Here is a 16,733-nt window from a genome sequence, read left to right on the forward strand (position 1 = left end):
ACTGTCTGGAGATGGGGGGACTCAAGGACACCCTGACCCACCAATGATGGGAAGCAGGAGCCAACATTTCTAGAGCCCTTTTCCCAACGCACCCAACTTTTAGCCAGGATGAAAGTGCAAGCACTTGGGTAACGGTGGGGAGTTGAATGTGTCCCCCTGCCCTGCACACAGTGGCCAGCCAACCTGCCTGCCCACCTGCCTGCAGGTCCAGTCCCTCCAGCTGGCCAGCCTGCTGCCCCTCCAGCCCCTACCATGCCTGCCTGAGCTGGAGACACCAAATTTCAACAGCTTCCTATTTAGAGCAGTCTGGACCCCACGTGGCACCAGGAGCACTGCTGGGGGCCACGTGTGGGAGTCCTAACCCACGCAGCTCACACCTCCCTGCCCGCTCGTCCTCTCCTGCTGTTTTTAGCCCTGTTCCTTATAGGAGAAGCACAAGACAAAACTAAGATGAAGTCACTAGACCGGCTTGGGGAGGGATGGATACCAGATTCTGGCCTGGCCTGTGCATCCTCCCAGCTTGGGAAGCTTTCAATCCTAGTGTCAAACAGCCCTGGAAAGAGTGGTTTTCACCAATGGGTGCCAAACACCTGTTCAAACCCACTTCTCTTCCAGCCCCCATGTCCTCCTGCAGCAGGGTACTGCACATCCCTGCGGTAAAATCCTTGCTGCTGGCTGTGTGACCATACTGCCAGTTTACAGCTGGTCCTGGCAGAGCTTCTGGAGCCCCATCCCACGTCCTGGGGTGGACCAGACAAGGGGATCTGGCCCAGCCAGATTCATTGACTTTCACTGTGAATCCAGTCACACGCACCCCATCAATAACTAAATGCAAGATAACAAAATGAGCTGTCACAGCCAATTAACATGCTGGGCTTAATCAGCTTGTGTGCGTTCAGGATGGAGCTGAGGGGCCGGCTCCAGGCCACAGGGGCTGGGGAGAGGCAGGGTGAGGGGTCTGGTGTGTCTCTCGGCTGAGAGCCAGGAGCAGGAGGTCGATGTGGGTGCCTCCCCGGCAGCACACAGATGTGGCATCATCTCACTGGTGTGTGGACACTCCAACCCCAGCCAGAGCCAGCAGAGCGGGATGGGCAGCCATGGGGTAACTGGTGCTGAGACACCCCACGAAGGGCTTTAGCCCCAAGGCAGACACGCTCTTTAGGAGAGCGGCCAGCTACAACTGCCAAACCCAAAAGGGTTCCACTTAAAGCCGGGAGGGATCTCAATGTCTGTCATTGAGTGCTCCTCAATTAATTAGCATCCTGCTGATTCTAGGATTGAGGCAATTGCTAAAGAGATTAAATTGGTCTCTACCATGAAGCAGATGCTGTTCACAAGGTCTGATTCACAGTGATTTTCCTTTCCCCATGCCATCCTGCCCTGCTGATTCAGCTGAAGCCCCAGGGTGCTGGGCACAGCCTGGCCAGTCAGGACCCACGGGGGCTCTGGGAATGAGGGTGGGATCACTTTGCAGAGATGCTCAGGGGTTAAATGCCGCTGCATGGCCAGGGCTGCATAGGGAGGACCTCGCTTGGAGGATGCTGGTGTAAATCCAGAGCAGTGCTCATCAGCGGAGAAGCGCGGCCACAACAAGGCCGGGCCATCCAGGGAGGTGATGATCTGTTCACCCCATTCTGCCTGCATCAGCATGGGACAGACTCACAGCTGGGCAGCTAGAGCTGCATTTGTGCACCTGAGAGCTCAAACTGAAAGGAAAAATCACAGCTCAGCCTCTAGGCAGGGCTTGGTAAATCCACCACGACTGCAGTAAACCCTGCTGATGTGGTGCAAACTTGGAGTAACCCCGCTGGTTTCACTGGGGCTGTCCAACCGAGTATAGCCCTGCCCAGGAAAATGCAGGCTGCGCCTGACTGGGTTCTGCTCCACTCCACCAGCACTCCTCAGGTCTCCATAAGCCCAAGTGATGGGTGGTATTTCTCTGAAAGCCTTTGCAAAGGGTGTGACTCTGACAGTTGTCCTGTTAATGATGATCTGGGCCTGTGCATGGTTCCCTCCGCAAGCTGACAAGATCTCTGCTCCCCGCCCCCCAGCAGGAAAAGGGGTTGTTCAGCCACCCAAAAGCACTTAGCAAAGGGGCTGCAGGATCCATCAGCGTCCACTCCCCCAGGTGTCAATTAAACACCCAAACAAACTGCAAATCTTGTATTTTTAAGCCAGGTGAAGAAACTTGTCTTAAATCATTGCTGTGATAGGAGCCTGCCCACCAAGATACGGTCCCACAGCAAGAGAAACAGGCACGTTTGAGGATTGTTTTGATGGCGCCTTGATTTCTGCATCTGCTTTACTGCTTCCTCCCAAGTGCATCGCTGCCAAGCCCCCCAGCTACCAGACTATGTTGTCATGTAGTCGTCTCCTCACTCCCCTTTTGCTCTAACGTCTGAGAAAACAAAAAGCCATGCTGCATCCTAAGTATTTGGCAGCTTCTTGGTCTGAAGTCAGGGAAAAATTTGCCTTTTATGTCCAGCAAAAACCTCCTGTAAGTGAGGGTTCGTCATAATCTTCCCCATGCTTCTGCTTTTCCTAGAAGAACCCAGAGCCCTAAGGGACCAACAGGACAGCTACAGACAGGCTCAGCCTTATAAACCACACAAGCTGAGAGCACAGCTTGGGCTTTTGCAACCTCCATTTGCTTTTTGCCACCTTTTTTTTGTATCGCAGCATCACAACAGAGATGGAACAGTACCATCGCAACCCTCAGGAGGCATCTCCTTACCACTGCCCTTTTCCAGGCACAGAGAAATCTGGTGGGGGGTAAGGCTGGGACTGTCTTTAGGGTTGCAGTTTCTCAAGCTCCTCTGCAGGCAAACTGGGATTTCTTACGGTGAAGCTATTTTTCTCTGATCTTACAGGATCCCAGCATAAACAGAAGACGGCTTCCAAGCTTTAAAGCAACCTTCACCCTCGGTGTCCTCCCTCCATTTCGTAGGCTAATTGAAAGTAAAATGCTTTTAATGCATAGGTGTGAACGAGAACCTGAGCCTGAAACAGTGGCAAGAGCAGTTTGCAATGCATTCGAGTGCCACAACTCAAGCACAGCTCTGGTATCACAACGCCAGGCATTAAACCCACTCTTAGGAGAGATTAGCAGTATGAAATGGGTTTGGTCCTGGGGTGCTGCTGTGCTCCTACACCTTCCAGCTGGAGCTGGGAAGAAGCAGGTCACATGGTTTGTGTTTCCAAGTGGGCTGAGCTGATGCACAGACCTCACCTTCCCCTGGGGAACGCCAGCTGCTTTCTCAGTGACCCCAGCAATGCCACGTCCTGAGACAGCAGGATGCAGTGCTGCAGCTGCGCCACTGCCCAGGAACAGCACATTTCCCCCAAGAAGGAGGGGAGCATTGCAAAGAGCTGCAGCTATACAGCTTCACAAAGGCTAACGAAAGGCAAAAGACCAGAGTGTGTCCTGCCAATCCAGATAGAAAGGATATTAAGGCCGCTGGTACTGCTCGGCAGCCTGCCATGAGAAATAACTCTTCAAAAATAGAAGTGCACTAATCTCAGGAACCTGCTGGTATTGTCAATGACATTAATGAAGTGTTTCGAAAACCAGAACAAATGCCTTGGCATTTTGGGGCTGCGCCGCCCCTTGTAATTTTCCACAACAGCCAAGGAGTGGTCCGGCAGCAGCAGCACACTGCTCTTCATGCTGCTCTGCTCTCCTGCACCCAGCCCCCCCAACAGCAGCATCATGGGGGCAGCTCTGCCAGGCTCCCAGAGAGCTTGGCACTGTGCAGGAAAGCCTGGCCAGCCCTCGGCACCCAGAGAAGAAAAGGTTCCCGGGAGCAATTTCCTCTGTAAAGCAAATCCCATTAAGCATCCTAAATGCAAACAGTGCCCAGGCAGGTGGAAGCTCACTGTCTTCCCCTTCCCTCTTGCCTTCAAGCCTTGTCTCAAGCCCCCTCTGGGTTCTTTTTCATTCCCCAAAGTCCCTCTCCAGCTCCTACCTCCTCCTCTCCTTTATCCCCCCATGTATCTCCAGTTCCCTTCACCCCAGTCTTTGGTCTCAGACAAACCATGCAATGACGCACAGCCTGGAAGTGCTCCTGCAGTTTATTTCCTGAGATGTTATACTGTTTACAATGGTAAACGGAGGCACTTCAGGACCCCTTCAGATGAAGGCGAACCACACTGAATGCTGACCTGCTTCCTGAGAGCCTCTGGATACACCCCCTCCCCCTGCCTGCTCTGCTTCCATCGTGTCTTCTCACCTCTTGTCTACTGCCCAAGCAGACCCAAAGGGACCGCTGCAGCTGGCACCCCCTGCCTTGCTCCGTGCAGCTGGCTGCGTTACCAGCCACGCTGCTCCCATGGCCAGATGCTTCCAGGGCTACCGTGGGTGGCAACTTCTCCAAGGCTGCTCTTCTTGCTCCTTGGCAGCTAGGAGAATTCCCTCCAACAAATGGTGGGGAGAAGAGGGCAGATGCAACTTTACTTCTCCCTGTCTCTCACTGTCCCAATAAATTCATGATGACATACTGTAGAAATGGGAACAGCCACATGGCCAGGGCCCACAGGACAGCAAAGGTGTCCCCAGCAGAAGAGCTCTGAATTTCTGGATGGTTTGTGTTGAGCACTGGTCTCAGGCTGGTAGACAGAGAACAGACATGTGGACAACCTGCTGGTCTCTTCCCTTTCTGATCTCTGTGAATCACAACCTTTAAATACAGAGTCAACCTACCTCAACTTCTCAGGCTTTCCGACCGAGGAATAAATAAGCAAGTAGCACTTTGTGAAGCAGAAGGCAGCAGAAGCCAGGGCACTAACTCCTGCAGCCCACCCCTCCCCAGCCCACTGCCATGCCACAGGACCTTTTTGAGCACCGACTGCTCCAGCACAAGGCAAGTCCCACACCCACTCAGGTTGTACCCAGCACGCTGCGTGCTCAGCACATCTCACATTGACAGACATGGCACAGCCAAGTGTCTGTCCATCTCCTCATCTGCTACTCTTTCTTGGCAGCTTTCTCACCACTTCCCTCCTTAAGCAGCAATCAGTAATACTTCATTTTTGTTGCCTCTGCTAACCATGACAGCTACTCTTCTTGTGTGCTCAAATCTAGGACAAGGCAGTGCAACCTAAACTCCGGTTTGCATCTCGCTTGACTTGTGTTTTCACCTGGCAGATACAACAGAAAGTCACTTAGACACCTAGTTTGATCTCACAGGCCAAATAGGTTCTTTCTCCACAAGTGAAAGCAGTTACGGTAGGACCCGCATAAAAACAATGCTTTAGGCTCAGTGCCCCCTCTCCTGGCTGCTGGCAAGGAGTGCATGCACAGGCCCTCCCAGGCCATGGCCTTCCCGTGGTCATTGTTTCAAACTCCCCTAGGAACTCTTGGGAAAACCCAGCATGTGCACTTCAGCCAGCAGCAAAGAGGTCACTGCGGGCTCGGGCAGGAAAGGAGCAAGACGTGTCTCTAAAGCTGCATAACCCCAGCAGGGTATAAAGCTCCAACCCAACCGCATATCTAATGTAGGCTGAGATGAAGATATCGTTTGAGCAGAGAGCGCAATGTGAAGTTTCTGGTTTCTCTGACCCTGATTCATTGCAGAAGTATCTTAGTGCTGAAGAGATCGGGATTGATTTGTGCACAGAGGGTCAGAGGACATGTTTATCATGTCCTATATAAAAAGTCAATACACTAGTAACATGTATGTTCAGCTCCAGCCCAGCCACAGTAGGTTGGCATCCTCTCCGTAGCAATGTGCACATGACATCAACAGGTTCACACAATCCCCGGTGTCCTGCTGACACCACGTCAGGATTAGTTTCAGAACAAAGGCCATCAGGCTGTTCCCACACCCAAAAGCCCCCTGGGCCTAGATGTAAGAAGCAGCTCTCAGACAGCTATGCTGTGGTAGAAGATACAACTTAAGGCAAGTACTCAGATGTTCTTCACCCAGGAGACACGCTCAAGGGAAGCCCAAACTGGCACAGCTTCTTTCAAAAGCAGCATCTGCCTGCCCCAGACTTGCATCACATCACCTGGTCAGCACAAAACACTGAAAAGCCTGTTGCACCCACTAGACTTCAGTTCAGCTCCCAAAGCCAGTCTTGCAAAGCAAACCTATCAGACACGAAGTTGGAAGTGTACATGGCCTTCCCCCATTACTCACTCACGTGACATGAGGAAACTAAGGCAATATCTTATCCTTGAGCAGTCTCACTGACAACTCTGCTCAGCATTTGGTGCTCAGGCTGCCGTCAACTCTAGTTGAAGCACTTTGGAGTGGGTAAGATCAGGGAAACAGAGGAGAAACTTGGGCTTAGCATGGCACGTTCAGCCACTCTGTGCAGGGCCAAGTCACTGTTCAGGTAGGAGAGAAGGGCAGGGAGTGGGAAAAACACTTTATTATCCTAAGTTATCAGATATATGGCAGTCTTGAAAAAGCTTAGCAGTAAGCGTTTAATAAGACTGATCAAGGAAACCAGAGAGTTTTCTGAAAAGCTCTGACAAGCACTTATCAAGTAAACATCTGAGCGCCGGCAGATGCAGCAGAGCTGGGAAAATCTGGCCAGCATATTTGTTGTATCAAAAACACTGCCTACAATCCAGAGGACAAAACACATTCTTAATAACGAAGCGTTACCTTCATTTGTCAGAAAAAGAAACTGAGGCAAGGATCAGCTTTGAGTTGCCTCCTGCCAGGCAGAGGCAGTGCTAGATGAATAGATATTTTTAAAAATAAAACTGCAAACTCCTGAGCCACATGCTGTGCTACCACACAATGTGTTTTATAAAAAGCACATCCAGGCTCAGAAGGAGCTCTGGGTGAAGAAAGCATTCATGCTGCGCCTCTACTCATTAATTCACATCTCTGTTAAGCAACTGGTTCATTTAAAACTTTGAATGAAGCTCTTGTAATATCTGGTCACCAAAAAATGGGTAGAAAAATCACTGAACAAGATCAGAAAGTCTCATAAAAATAGTATGTAGTGTTACAGTATGTCAGTTCTCAAAATATTTCTTACTGCTGCTCCTCCTGGTTGCCGTTGGTTGGAATGACACCATCTACTGCTTCCATCTGCTTCATTCTGCTGACCAAAAATAAATCAGTGCCAGAGGACAAACTAAGACATTGTTTAGAGCAATGGAAACCAAGGAAGAAACATTAAACGTTTTCTGAAAGGGTAATTTAGATAGGTAAGAAAGTGTGTGTGTGTCTGCTGGTTGCAGAGCCCACCATGGCTGCCTCACCTGCTTGAAAAAAATACATAGAAGAGCTAAACAAGAGGAGCTGAGAGTTTTAAGAGAAGTTAATGTAAAACTTTGGCGAGGAAAAGCTTTCAGTTTCACCAACAATTCCAGCAGGAACTCACCCCCAGGAAGTTCAGCTGACTGTATCTTCTGCTGTGTCAGTGAGTGCACAGCTCCAGCTTTGGTCATCAGACACTGCAGTCAGGCTTGGGAACAGACTGCTGAGGGAGACTACTGAGTCCAACTCCTCACTTTAGGGGAAGGACTGGGCCAGGTCAGACCATACCTCTTTTCAAAAACAGGCCATTAAAACCCAAACAAATATTCTTATGCAAATGCATAATTAATCAGCATCTCAAATTTTGCCTATTTTTTATTTGATCGCAGTGAAAACCATTGTGGCCATACTGTAAAATGTGTCTGTGGACTGCTTTCTCATAAACATCAGCAGTCCTCCAGTTCAAAAGCTGAGGGACATGGGCAGAAATGACACTTAAAAGTCCTTTTCAGACCTCCTTCTGTAATGAGGATTTATTATGCCATTCTGAAAATACACAAGTTCAAACTCCTCTAACTTACAGTTTGCTGCAGTGCAATCATAAAAGACAGTCTGTGTTTATAAAAAGTACAGAGTGCTCTTTTGTTGTATTTCTGGGCAGAAAAATAGCATTCCAGCCAGCAAGGAAAAAACAAAACAAACAAACAAAAAAACCAAGAAAAAAAATCAACATAATATTAAATCTACTAACCAAATACTGTAATTTAAAATTACAGAATCAGATTTTTTAAGGGTCTTACTGCTGCTCATTCCTAAACACTCAGGGTTACTAAAAGTGACATTGCCTACTTACAAAGAGCCAGTAGCATTGAGGACTACTTCAGGGACTTTTTTTCTCCCTACTCCGCAAGTAGCTGCACAAAATGTTGGCAAATGAACAACTGCCTGCTTGGACTTTGCACCCAGCAGTAGAGAAGAAAAATGTTCTCACAAATGTAGGAAAATGAGTTTGGATAATCACCAAAACCAGTCCAAAAAATGATGAACTAGTGATTTCGGTTATATACCAACTAGATCTCAAAGCCACCATCTCATTAAAAGAATCCTTTCAATTCAAAAATGCTTCTCATCACAGATGGACTTAAACTTGCTTCCCTTGCAGCTGAAGCACTGTGCCCAGCTTTGCCATGCTACGTGAAGTCTATGCCACAGCGCTTGGAGCAGCAGGGTATGAACACAGAGACAGCCAGTTTCCACCCACCACTCTACAGCAAAGTCAAGGTAACACAGAATCACCTCCACCCATCTGGAGTCTCATAACAATGCAATTTATAAAATCAATAGCTTATTGATTTGTTGGCAGCATCTCTCCCACAACTTGAGCCAACAGCTATTACCCACGAGGGCTAAGTCAGATAAGAACTACTTCTACACTCGCATGACTGCACGGATGTAGCTCTTGACCGTGCTACCTGTAAGAGATGAGGAATGATATAAGCAGGATTGCATTACCTATCATGGCCACAGTTTTGTACAGACCTGCACTTTCCAATCTATGCCTAATTTTTCTGCTGCAGGGCAATTAACAACAGACATTTTACGTTACGTTTTTGTAAGCATCCCCTTACAAAATATTTATTCAATGCAAAAATCCAGAAATGGACAATAGACAAAAGCTTCATGAAAATGGATGGGCTATTATGTGCCATTAAGTCTTTAAGTGCAGCAACATTTGATCACGTACTTGAAATACTTTGTCAGGCACAGCTTCCAATTAGTCTCCTGTGGCAGGAGACCTGGCCCTGTGCAGCCGAGGAGAAGACGCCAAGGCGCTTGTGAAGCCAGCACACTGTCCCCTCTCATCACCTCCAAAGGCAGAGCTTTCACTCCTCTGGCCAAGGAATGGCCACGCACCCTTTGTACTTGAGGTCGGCAGTCTGAAGTATCCAATATCCAGGTGCATCTGCAAGTCCAGTAACGACTCCTCCAAGATTTGGATCTTACTGTCACCTCCCAGGGATTCCCACAGAAGAGGAAGCTCTCACTATCATTACAATCTGGCTCCTCCACTTGGGTACTCTGCAAGGTCCACCTTCTACAGATGCTTAGAAGCACCCATGAGATGTCTAAGACCTGCTTCCAAAGGACGACCATCCTGATGGCCGCAGGAATGAAGTCCTACAGAGATAACCATCTGTGTTCTGTCTCCAATCCAACGGGACCGCAGTTAATCTAGGTTTAAGGGCATCCACATGGGATGACAACCACTGTGCTATTTAGCAAGTTCCAACTCCAGTCACTCCTACTGGCAAGAATGACATTTACTAGGATCATTTTGCTAGGATCATTTAGACAGATCAGAAGGGAGGAAATTCGGTTCATTTGCTCTGTCCCCTCTACCAACCAAATATAGTAATCAGAAGGATTTCTCATGGGAAAACGGATGGCTCAGAGGCTGATAATGGGGGAAGAGTTTCAGTTAAAGTTGCTGCTTCTGACCCTGTCCGGACTAACTCTGTTGCCTTCTGTTGCCTCCTCTGTAAAACAAGCGCAGGAGCTTACACCCATCATAGAGACACATTCATCGCAAAAGCCACTTGCATCCGAGAACATTCTCCACCCCATGCAGCACCAAGCCCGCAAGGGCTGAAAAGGAAAGAGAGGATGAGGTGGCATGTGAGACCTGCACAGCCACTTTGCTTGCTACACAGGTTAAAGGAGGTACTTTTCTTCATGGCACTAACACTGTACAAAAGTCAGCAAAGAAAACCATTCCTGCCTCAAAAAGACTACCTGTTCCACCTCGATGTATAAGAAACAGGAAAAATTCAATGCAGTTTGTACCACGTTTTTTTGCACATCATTAGGGCTCTCCAAAGAACGTGAAACCTGGAAACAGCTGCTCCCAGGAGGCTGGAATGGGAAGATTAGGGTGAAATACATAGAGTTATGCTTTTTTCCAAACAGATCTAGTACGGTAAATATCAATTTAGAAAATAAAGAATAATAAATATTAATAACCCTTTTAGAAAATCCTCTCATACCCTTTCAGCCACCTAACTGCGAATCCTCAGGAGTGGTGTGAGTAAGCTGTAAAGCTATCCAGTGATGTGATGTGATCTATTTTTCATACCTTTGCTGTCTGCCTTTAAAATTTTCACTAGTCTAAGACAGAGATAGAGAAGAATTCCCATTAATGGACAGAGAGCCTGTCCTTCCCCAAAGATGATTCATCTTTCTGTGACAGACAGGCTGTAAATGTCTCAGTGTCCCCCACTGTAGCTGCATGTTCTTACGGCTTTTAACCATCCACATCTGCGAATTTTCTTTTCCCATAATTCTGGACCAGACTGGAAGCTGTGATTTGAGAAGCCTGTCCCTTTTCCCAGCACTGGAAGTCGTTCAGCCCTTTCTGGCCAGCTCGAAATAAGGCTCGCTCCAATTCATCCAGCCGAGCCACCAGCACTGACGTATCTTCGTTGTAGGCATTCTGAGAGGAGTCCATGATACGACGAAAACGGCTAATAAATGTCTAAAGAAGACAAGCAGAATTACTGACAGGTAACACAGAGGCTTCTTCAGCTTGAATGCCAGAGGCCTGAGCTTTCAAGACTGAAAAGCCAAAGGTGCAGGCTCTCGTTCATAACTAGTCAAGGGTCTGCGAACAGCATAGCACCCATTAATCCTAGATACAAAGACAAACAATTTCCTGCCTGAGCTGGGAGAGCAAGTGCCTGATATGCTGGATGGGAAGAAACCGGGAACTAGATTTTGGCTGCTTCCTAATGACAGGCTTGAGCAGACCACAGGGCATAACACGAATACGATCTATTCCACCTCACGTCACAAGCAAGCGGTGCTTTAGAACAGGTGGAACGAATTTCATGCCACAGCAGCTGCTGCAGGAACACAGAAGCTGCAACTTGTGAACAGCCTGGAAGTTAAGCCAAACTGTCACTGTAAAGCATTCAGTATGCTGAACAAAACATGAAAGAAAGTAAAGAAACCAAATCTACAGCTAATAAATAACATTTTAAAAAGCTAAGCAACGAGACATATTTAAGGATTTTTATTTCCCTCCTTATCTTTGTTTTTGGGAATAAAAGAAAAAAAAAAGAGTCAAAACTCTGAAAATTGTGCTTTGTTATTGCAGAAGCTGATTTCAGAATCATCAGAACTGTAGTATTTTAGAGATTTACTTACAGAATAAATATATTATAAATCAGTAACTCTCATTTTGGGTTTGCCACCAAATAGCTATACTTTACATTTATAGTTCCTGAATATTTGGCGGGGGGGGGGTTGGTGTTTTGTTTATTTTTTAGGTCAGCACAACTCCCCTCTTGTTTGCTTTTAATAAAGAAAAAGCATACCTCATGTGCTTTGGGTTTTCGGCCAACAAGTAATGCGTGCCAATGCAGCTTTTTTCCTAAGATGTCCATTAGCAGAAAGAGAAAAGACATGGAAAGGTATAGTCACTTCCTCAATGCAGAAAGCAAGCTCTCAGTGGACAACTCCAAGAAAGCAGCAGCACTTTAAAGCCTCTCTGCATCAGCCTTCACTTAAAACAATGGAGAAAGAAAAAAAGAAAAAGGAAGGCAACAGCAATCATCCCAGACTACTCAGAGCTGGCCAAAGAAGTCTGAGCTGTTAGTGGTTCTCTTTAAAAGCTCAGGCAGCACAGAAGTCCAGAAACTGCCAAAGATGGCATCCATCTTTTAAAAGAGAAAGGGAGATGGAGAGGGAGGAAGGGAATTATAAATCCATCAGTATCAATACCGGAACAAATAAACTATACATAAACTTCTGCAAGAAAACAGAGAGGAGAATAACAGCCAACATGGTCTTGCCAAGAAGAAACTCTGAGAGCCCAGCCTAGTTTCCCACTATTGCAGGATGCTAGGCCTTACAGAGGGAGGAGCAGCAGCATGTAGGTGTGTCGTGGGGCATTCTGGCAAGATCTAGCTAAAGAATTACCCACAAAAAGACAATTACCCACAGCTCGTGTCAGCAGGGAAGGACACACTGAGTGAAGTTCAACAGGGGCCTATCTGGAACCAGGTCCTGTTTGATATATTAACTACTAAGCTTACTAAAGGAACAGAAGTTATGCTTATTAAACTAGCAAACAACATGCAGGAGAAGGAGAGATGACCACAAGCATGTTTGGGAACAGAACTCTTAATTCATAATGATTGCAACAAATTAGAAAGATGGTGTGAAAATGACAGGATGTAATTCAGCTGGGACTAATGTAAGGGTTTATGCTAAGGCAGAAATAATGAACCATACAATCGCAGGAAGAGGAACGCTTGTTTGCATATGCAACCTGTACCATCTTGCTGCAGACTGCAAACCGAACACGTACCAGTGTTGCTCTACCATGAAAAACAAGATGCTGCACCACGATGAGCAAAGAGCATCATGGCCTACAACATTCACAAAGCAATCTTTTTGTTTTCATCAGCGGAAGTCCTGAGCAGGAGGCTGAATGCTGTTGAGGGCACTTGCACGTCACAGCAGACGCAGATCAACTGGAAATATACCAGCAGCACACAGCAAGGACAATCAGAGGTTAGAAAGCGTGACCCACAAAGAGGTACCAAATGGATTGGGACTGCTGCAGGAGGGAAGAGAATAATCTGTCCTCAGCATTCACTCTGTACGTGACAAACAGAACAGAGCTTGTATTGCTGCAAAGGAGCTTTAGTTTAGGCATTAGGAGAAACCTAAGTTTAGGATGGCAACGCACTGAAACAGATTGCCCAGAGCAGTGCAAAGTCTCAGCATTACAGACCTTTAAAAACAGCACAAACTCAGAAACAATAAAGGGTGAATTAATTCTGCCTTGCAGCACTGGCATGATTAAATAATCTTATGTCTCCTCTAGTCCCGTTTTACAAGATTTTATGAAATACTGTATTTACAGTGTGGAAAATCCAAGTCAAAGTTACAGCCCTGGATGCATACTTGAGGCTTCCACCACTAGACTGTGAAGTTGCCAAAGGGGACATCCTACAGCTTGATCTAGAAATCCATATTAAGTCCGGAATTACTCATTTGGATTAAAACAGGATATTTTTCCTCAAGACTGCCGAGCAGCTGGGAACAAGAGGGAGATGGAAAAATTTCAAGACTTAGTTCAGATACTTGCCTGCAGGATAGTCTGAGCTATCTCAGGATTCTCTGGATTGTCAAAATTCAGGAGCTGGGAGCCAAATCCGTAGTAGTATGGCCCCATTTTATGCAGATCAACCACATTGGCATCAGCACTGAACACTGTCCTCCAGGCTTCCTTGTAAATCTTTGGCAGTTCTACAGAAATGATTTTCCGTTTGCTGTCATGTAGACCTTTAGCAAGCCACAGAGGTATCTCCAGCTTTGATCCCTGCATGAATGAGAAAAACACGAAGTTGTCCTTCCCATGAACACACATGTAAAACAACCCCAAAGGCAGACAGTGAACTTTATTAATGAAGATCCAGTATCAGAAAAAGTCAATTTTGTTTTCAGAAGGGTCTACTGTAATTGTAATATAAAACGGACACACTTTAGAGGCATTAATTATTACTGCAAAGGTCTGAAACTGGATTTTTCTAATGATGTTGTATAATCTAATAATTATCAGATTATTAAAGACCAGAAGAAAAAAAAAAACCAAGACGTAAAACGCGGACAATAGAAGTAAACTCAACTTTTTTAAAAGGAGCTCTAAGCACCGATTCCCTTGCAACGACCACAAAACTAGAAGGCCGCCGGGGCCCGAGACGGGCGAGAAGAGCGCGCTACGACCCCCGACCCTCCGGGCGACCGGCGGCCACGGAGCCGCCCCGGCAGCTCCCCGCAAGGCAGCGCATGCCCCGGCTCGGGGGATGTCCGCACCTATAGCTCCCAGCGTCCCCCGCGCCGATCCCGCCCCCACCCCCCGCGGTGGCAGCTGGGAGTTGTAGTTCTTAACCCGCCACCCGCTGTTCACCTCCGGGATGGAGTCGCCAGCGGCCGCCCCCTGGCCCAGCGCGAAGGCCAGGCGCGGCAGCGTGCTCTCGGCGCGGCCCGGCAGCTTCTCCTGCGACATCAGGATGTCGTCCAGCGACAGAAAGTTCTCCTCCAGGCCCAGCCCGGGGCCCACGGGGAAATACGCCTCGGACATGGCCACCGGAGCCGCCTCCCGCGCAGCCACTCAGGCCCCGCCCGCCGCCGCACACCGCGCCGCTACGCATGCGCCATGGCACGGCCCGCCGGCGCCGGCGCAGCCCACCCAGTGCCCGGCGGTAGGGTCGGGACAGGCCCGGGCCCTGCTGGGGTATTTTCCTCGCAGCCGCACCGGCACCGTGGCGGGTGTCTGCCGCGCTCGGGGTGTCACCGGGGGCGCCGCGCCGCACTGGCCCTGCCGCCCGAGGGCCCCAGGGCCCGGGCGGGCGCGCTGCCGAGCCACGGAGAGGCCAGGCCTCAAGCCTCCGCGGGGAGCTGTGGAGCCCCTGCCCGTGCCGGCCTTGCCTCTATTCGACACGGCGGCCGTTGTCCGCCGCCAACAGCTTTTGTGGCAAGGGACGGCCGTGGCAGCGGCTCCCGCTTGCTTTCAGGCTGGGCCCTGGGCGGTTCCTTGCAGCCGCCGTTCCCCAAGCGTCGGCCTTGCAGGCAGTCATCTGTAAAAGGGGAATCTCGAAGGCATATGTCGGCTAAATATTTTTTTTTTCTTTTGGTGGCATTCCTGGCTGGCAAAGCCCCTGTCCTCCGGCGGGAGCTCCGAGCAGAGCAGCAAGGAGTGGCCCGCGGCAGTGTCAGGCCTCGCAGAACAGCCGGCCTGGTAGGCGGAGGGATTGCCCTGCAGCTTAAATACATTCGTCTGACCCTACCAGTTGGCTGTGTGAAAAGGCCAGCAAATGCTGCTCGTGAGGTTATCCCCGTGTTTCTTTTGGGCAATTAAGGTCATCCTGTGGAGGACAGTACAAACTAAGGATGATGTTGAGCCTTTGTCTCCTCTCACATACAATCGCAATCACCATACGGGATTATAGTACGACTTGCTTTTCTTATTTGGGTTTGTTATCAGGTAATCAGAACCTCTGACAGGGTATTTGGCTGTCTTTAGATCCCTAGATGAGACAACTGATTTCAGTGGAGCCAGAATCTCCCTGTCTAATCCTGGCAGAGGATCCTGAGTGCACGAGTGAAACTCCGGCATGAGGTGTGCACACTTCTGAGAGCAGAGCTTTCTGTTCCGTGATGTCCAGCTGATAGAAGGCAGTGCGTTGTAGCACGTATCCTTTGCCCACATCCCTGGATTTTCTGATGCTACTTAGATCATTCCTTTCCCTCCTGAAACTTTGGCTCAATAAATTTGCATTTCCTAATCACTTGCCTGCAGCAGTGTGAGTTCTTATTTGTGAGTAATGCCATACTGCATCTTTGATAGAAGCTTGTGCAAGCCATTTGTTGTGCAAATATGGGCATATAACTGAAGTAAACCAATTGGCTTCAGAGGATTGTCACAAGAGAGTTAAATGCCACATCAGATGAATAAATACTGCTCTCCAAGAGACAGATTCTGCAGTCCAGTACATCATCTTTTGAAGGAAAAGGAGTAGCAGCACAAGTCAGTAGTTAAAGCAAAGAGATAATCACTTTTCTGTTCAGTTTATCTGCAAACATGAGAGATTCAGCAATAGTACTAATGATACACCATAGTTATTTCTCAAAGTATCATTCCTTTCCACGTGGGGGAAGGGAGGAGGATTGTGTCATGTCTTGCAGATAGGAGAACACAGGAAAAGTGAAGGGATTTAAGGTAACCAGGCATCCTATGGGAAGGGTCTTTTGGCTTTCAACTTCTAGCTAAGGGTCTTTCATCAAGAAGGCAGCGCTGTCAGCAGGACCTCTGGCCAGCTTGTAGAATGAATTTCAACATTTTTTAAGCACATACTAAAAAGGAGTATTGAAGTGATAACATAAACCAGATGCTATAGCTGGTGTCACAAACAGCATTTTTCACTACCAAAGTGAAAATAGGAGCATTTCTAGAACCTTCAATATTTTTTTTCACAGCTGTCATTCACTGGGTGAATCTCTGTTATTATGCTGGACTGCATTCAGCAGTTTCCAAGACATTTTTAACCATTGTGTAGTTTTGACAGTAAGTGGAATATCACAGTTAAGTCAGCAGCATGCATTTGATGAAGGTTTTGCCATGTTGCTAAAACTGTTTACGATTTAGATGGGAATTCTGCCAAAATTGTTGGTGGTTCTTGCATTTGGAGTTCCCTAGATAACAATTTACCCTTGGTTTTGTTTAGAAGTGTGGGAAAATGATAGCTGTGATAACTGCCTTCAGCAAGAGATTAAGGAAACTGCTGATTACTGCACAGAATTGTATATCTGGAGTAAATTCAGGAGTGAAATTTCTCAAACTTTTGGGGTCTCAGGGTGACTGTGATGATGTGAGTAGGAAACGCACGCGTATTTTTATTTTGTTCAGATCCACTCACATGATGCAGATGAAAGAAGAAAAACTGTGTT

The 16,733-nt window shown here is 47.9% G+C and overlaps 1 protein-coding gene across 1 annotated transcript; it reads right to left on the reverse strand.

Moving 5' to 3' along the window:
• Nucleotides 1–9,676: 9,676 nt before the first annotated feature.
• Nucleotides 9,677–14,367, reverse strand: GINS3 (GINS complex subunit 3). Its single transcript, XM_086469085.1, has 3 exons — nt 14,194–14,367; nt 13,372–13,605; nt 9,677–10,749 (listed from the first exon to the last, which is right to left on the reverse strand). Exons 1-3 carry the CDS (start codon nt 14,365–14,367, stop codon nt 10,519–10,521), a joined length of 639 nt encoding a protein of 212 aa, XP_086325211.1. The 3' UTR covers nt 9,677–10,518.
• Nucleotides 14,368–16,733: the final 2,366 nt, after the last annotated feature.

This window comes from Leptosomus discolor, chromosome 8 (genome assembly GCF_034619465.1).
Source record: "Leptosomus discolor isolate bLepDis1 chromosome 8, bLepDis1.hap2, whole genome shotgun sequence".
In the NCBI taxonomy this organism is placed as follows: Eukaryota; Metazoa; Chordata; class Aves; order Leptosomiformes; family Leptosomidae; genus Leptosomus; species Leptosomus discolor.

Excerpts from the sequence above, each read along its gene's own strand:
- GINS3 (XM_086469085.1), bottom strand. The coding sequence starts at position 14,367 with ATGTCCGAGGCGTATTTCCCCGTGGGCCCCGGGCTGGGCCTGGAGGAG. Across the intron at positions 13,606-14,193 it reads CTGGCGACTCCATCCCGGAG|GGATCAAAGCTGGAGATACC; the intron begins GTGAACAGCGGG and ends TCATTCATGCAG. Across the intron at positions 10,750-13,371 it reads TAGCTCAGACTATCCTGCAG|ACATTTATTAGCCGTTTTCG; the intron begins GCAAGTATCTGA and ends TGTCTTCTTTAG.